This window comes from Phycodurus eques, chromosome 11, assembly GCF_024500275.1.
Source record: "Phycodurus eques isolate BA_2022a chromosome 11, UOR_Pequ_1.1, whole genome shotgun sequence".
NCBI lineage: Eukaryota > Metazoa > Chordata > Actinopteri > Syngnathiformes > Syngnathidae > Phycodurus > Phycodurus eques.
This window is the reverse complement of record NC_084535.1, coordinates 7,508,775-7,512,792: the sequence shown is the minus strand read 5'-3', so window position 1 is coordinate 7,512,792 and position 4,018 is coordinate 7,508,775. Positions and strand designations below refer to the sequence as shown.

Here is a 4,018-nt window from a genome sequence, read left to right as displayed (position 1 = left end):
TTCGAGCCACTATTTTCTTTAAAGCGGAGTGCAACAAATCTCGCGACTTTTTGTGTTGAATTGGAGACGCTGTGACACCCTACAGAGCAGGAGATTTTCTCCCATCCGCGTCCAGACTGCAAATGAATGGTGCGTGTTCGAAGCGACCAGTGGCTAATTTAACCATGTACACCAGAAAACCAGCTCGCTCGCAGACACATTTTCAGACATAAGCTGATAAAAGATATACTTTGATGTTTGATATCACACTTGATGGGTTAGTAGGCACTCCAGGGTCCCAACTATCCATCCATTTTCTACACCGCTTATCCTCATTAGGGTGAGCTGGAGCCTATCCCAGCTGACTTTGGGCAAGAGGCGGGGTTACACCCTGAACTGGTCACCAGCCAATCACAGGGTACAAACAACCATTAACTATCTCTCTCACGTTCTCACCTATAGACAATTTAAAGTCGTCAGTGACAACTCTGAGTATATAAACAATTTTAAAAGTTTGATAATATGTCCCCTTCTATAAAAAGTATTTTTGTCAAACATTTGGCATACCCAGTCAACAAATAAGCAGAAGAGTCAAGTCCGTCTCTCATAGGAGGGGATTGAAATAGGACGGCTGCACAAATGCATTGGCCAAAAAGGGATGCAGGAGCCCTCCAGTGGATGAAAGGGGAGCAGCCGCGGCCGTGTGAAAGATGACATTCCCAGAGCTGAGGTTGGGGAAGGACTGCTGGAAGCCGGCCTGGCCCGAGCCGCACGTGGCCTGGCCGGGACTGATGAGCGGGCTGGGCGCCGGCGGCAAGGTGCTGTCCGCGCCGGGGTTCTGCTTTTTCCACTTGGTGCGCCTGTTCTGGAACCAGATTTTCACCTGCGTTTCCGTCAGACTCAAGGATAGTGCCAGATTGAGCCTCTCGCACACCGACAGGTACCGAGTGGTGCGGAATTTGTTCTCTAGCGCCACCAGCTGTTCGTAGGTGAAGGCCGTCCGGGCGCGCCGCGGCTTGGCGCCGTTCTGGTCTTGCCGTCGCCTCTTGTTGTGCGTCGACGCCGGGTCCTGCGGGATGACCGTCGACTCCTTTGACGTGCGCTCCTGCTCCTCGGGTAGTCGGCGGCTGCTCTCGGCTGGGGGGGTGATCGTGAGGTGGTCGACCACAACCGGCTGCTGATTGGAGGAAGCGGACTGGTCATTGTCTTCTAATGAAGAAATGGAGAGAAAACATGAGCTCGCAAATTAACTTCATAAATATCACGTCGAGAGCAAGGTGACCTAGTGGTTAGTGCTTCTGCCCCACAGTCGAGATTTCGATTCGTAATCGCTTTTCTCCACCTTACGGTGCCCCTGCTCAAAGAGGGCAAACTTTGTAAATATTAAGTGTTTCTACTACACTAAATAGGTGAAGCATTCAAAATGGGCCTCACTGTAAGCTTTTTATTGGCAGATGGCTTTTTCAAAATATTTGAATTTGTCCATCCATTCCTCATTAGGGTGAGCTGGAGCCGATCCCAGTTGACTTTGGGCGGGCGGCAGGCGGGGTACACCCTGGACTGGTCACCAGCCACTAGACAGACAACATTCACACTCGTCTTGGAGCCTTTAACATGCAAACGGAAAAAAAACTCATGCAAGCCAGAATGGGCCAAATTCGGACTTCCAACCAAAAACTACATCTATTACAAACTATGTTACTTAAAAAAAAAAAAGTACAATTCATGTTTTAAAAGAACTTTAATTATAATAGTTTACTGATCCCATGTGGGGAAAAATCTTGTATTGCCTGATTATAGATGCTTACAATATGTACTGTATTTGTATAGGTTAGAAATGAGATGCATTTAATGACATGTTACTTATATCGCCTCCTTTTAACTAACTTGTTTTATACATAATTTCACTTGGGCCTCAGGTGAATGTGGCCAATGGGTGACAGTGCTGAATGGACAGCTCCTGCAGGCAAAACTGTTGTCATGTTTTTTTTTTTTAATTATTATTATTATATATATATTTTTTAGACTAATGTCCATTCTTATTTATCATGTGAATGTGGACATACCGAAGTAAAGTCTTCCTGAAGTGGTGGTGGTGGTGGTGGGACTCGGCCACTAATCCTTCAATAATTTATCAGCAGCAGATAGCGCCTCAAATGTCATGTTGCGGAAAGAAATCCCGCCTAAATCCAGCCACGCCGTCTCGGCCGTGACGTGCTAATGGATTTCATATTTGCCCGCGGGTCGATAAATGTCATCTATTTAAGAGGGGTGGGGCGGGGGAGTTCGAATCGAGCGTTTTTTTTTTTTTTTTTTGGGGAGGGTGGGATCAGACATGGCTGGGGTGTGCGGGTTTGTACCTGCAAGGTGCTGCAGGGAGATATGCAGGATGCGGTAATGGGATATCGATCAAAGCGTCCTCAATGGGACGATTTAAACAATTATCTCAGCCTGCCTGCCCCAATGCCAATCACACTGGCGTGGCTCTGGGATACAAGCCTTTGTGGCTTCCTTGAAAGAGAACGAACCGTGGAAATTAAGGCAAGGTCATACAAAGATGACTGATTTAGTTTTAAAAACATTCTTTTCCATTTTTTTATATACAGGATAATTGGATACATGCTTCCATTTTCGATGTAAATACTGTTCTCGTCTTTGTTTGCTTGTTGCCAGATTACGCACAACTATTTAACAAACTTAGTGTTTGAGTGGTGCAGGATACAACAGAGAGATGTTTTTAATAGTCTTATAGCATATTGTCCAAGGTATGTAACAATATGCTTGTTAAAAAAAAATTCTTCATGTCTGTGTAGATTCGTTGTCATCCATGTCATAGAAATCTGCAAAGGTTGAATCAAAGCAGCTGGACTCTTCTTGTTTGTTGATTTTGTTGTTGTTGTTTTTTTTCTTGTTTTCTGACACTGTTCAAATGTGATTTATAGGGAACTATCTTCTTAAGCTAATGTTATGTTTGGGCATCGTTTGCAGTACACTTCAACACAACCACAACAGTAAACCTGTTGTTTAATTCAGTGATTCCCAACCATGTGCCGTGAGAGATCATTAGGTGTGATGTGGAAATATCATTAACTATCTATGCCACTAATGTATAGTGACAGGCAGAACAATTAAATGCTCTTCCAGAAGGTACATAATTACCTGTACGTCATTTTTTTTGTGACATTTTTGTTTGATAATGTGCAGTGATTTGTTTTCTTTCCAATGTAAAAAAAAAAAGAAAAAGTGCTTTGGCTCAATAAAGGTTGGGAAACACTGGTTTAATTAATATTATTATTCATTAAAACTGAGCATTATTAGTACAAGCATATTTATATTTAAATAGATTTTTCGGGTGTGTGCAATATTTTAGACTTCTATTTTTAATTATTATTATTATTATAAGTAGTAGTGTTTAATTTTAAAAGCATAATGTTGTACTTTTTATTTCTTATTTTATTTTTTTTACATTTTCTGCCATTTCTCCATGACCAATGCATGCATCTCAATGACAAAATGCAGCCAAATGCAGGATATATGCAATCTGCTGCTTAACAAAATATATGTTTTGACGTTTTAATTTGTACATATTTTATTTTTATACCTTCTGCGGTGTCGTCTCCTTCCGCGTCGCTGTGCGTCTCCAAACTAGTCCCCTCCTCGTCCGCAACTCCAAACTTGGCGAGTTCGCCCGCCTTTTTGCTGTTGAATTTGTTCGGGTCGAGGATGTCGTCGATCGAGAAGGAGATCTTGTTGTGAGTGGACGTCATGGTCACTCCGCAGTGCTTAGAATCCAGCATGCTTAAAAAAAAAAAAAAAAATAGACCCTTAAAACAATGGGGAGGGGGGGGAAGGTGATCCGTAATTACACGCGCGTGTAGAGTCCTCTCATAGTCTGGATGCGTCTTCGAACCGGATCATCTGCGCTCTCCCCTCGTCTGTCTAGTCCTGCAGGAGGGGTGCGAGTTGGCTCTCCTTTAAAGTGTCTGACACCCCCCCCCTCCCCGAACCCACGCACATCACGCAAACACTTTTGTGTTTC

The 4,018-nt window shown here is 43.5% G+C and overlaps 1 protein-coding gene across 1 annotated transcript; it reads right to left on the bottom strand.

Annotated features, from left to right (window-relative positions):
• Positions 1–583: 583 nt before the first annotated feature.
• nkx1.2la (NK1 transcription factor related 2-like,a) lies at positions 584–3,776 on the bottom strand. Its single transcript, XM_061690670.1, has 2 exons — positions 3,581–3,776; positions 584–1,188 (listed from the first exon to the last, which is right to left on the bottom strand). The coding sequence occupies exons 1-2, from the start codon at positions 3,774–3,776 to the stop codon at positions 584–586; spliced, it is 801 nt and encodes a 266-aa protein (XP_061546654.1).
• Positions 3,777–4,018: the final 242 nt, after the last annotated feature.

Coding starts and splice junctions, on each gene's coding strand:
- nkx1.2la (XM_061690670.1), bottom strand. CDS start 3,776: ATGCTGGATTCTAAGCACTGCGGAGTGACCATGACGTCCACTCACAAC. Junction 1,189..3,580: donor AGGAGACGACACCGCAGAAG/GTATAAAAATAA, acceptor TTTCTTCATTAG/AAGACAATGACCAGTCCGCT.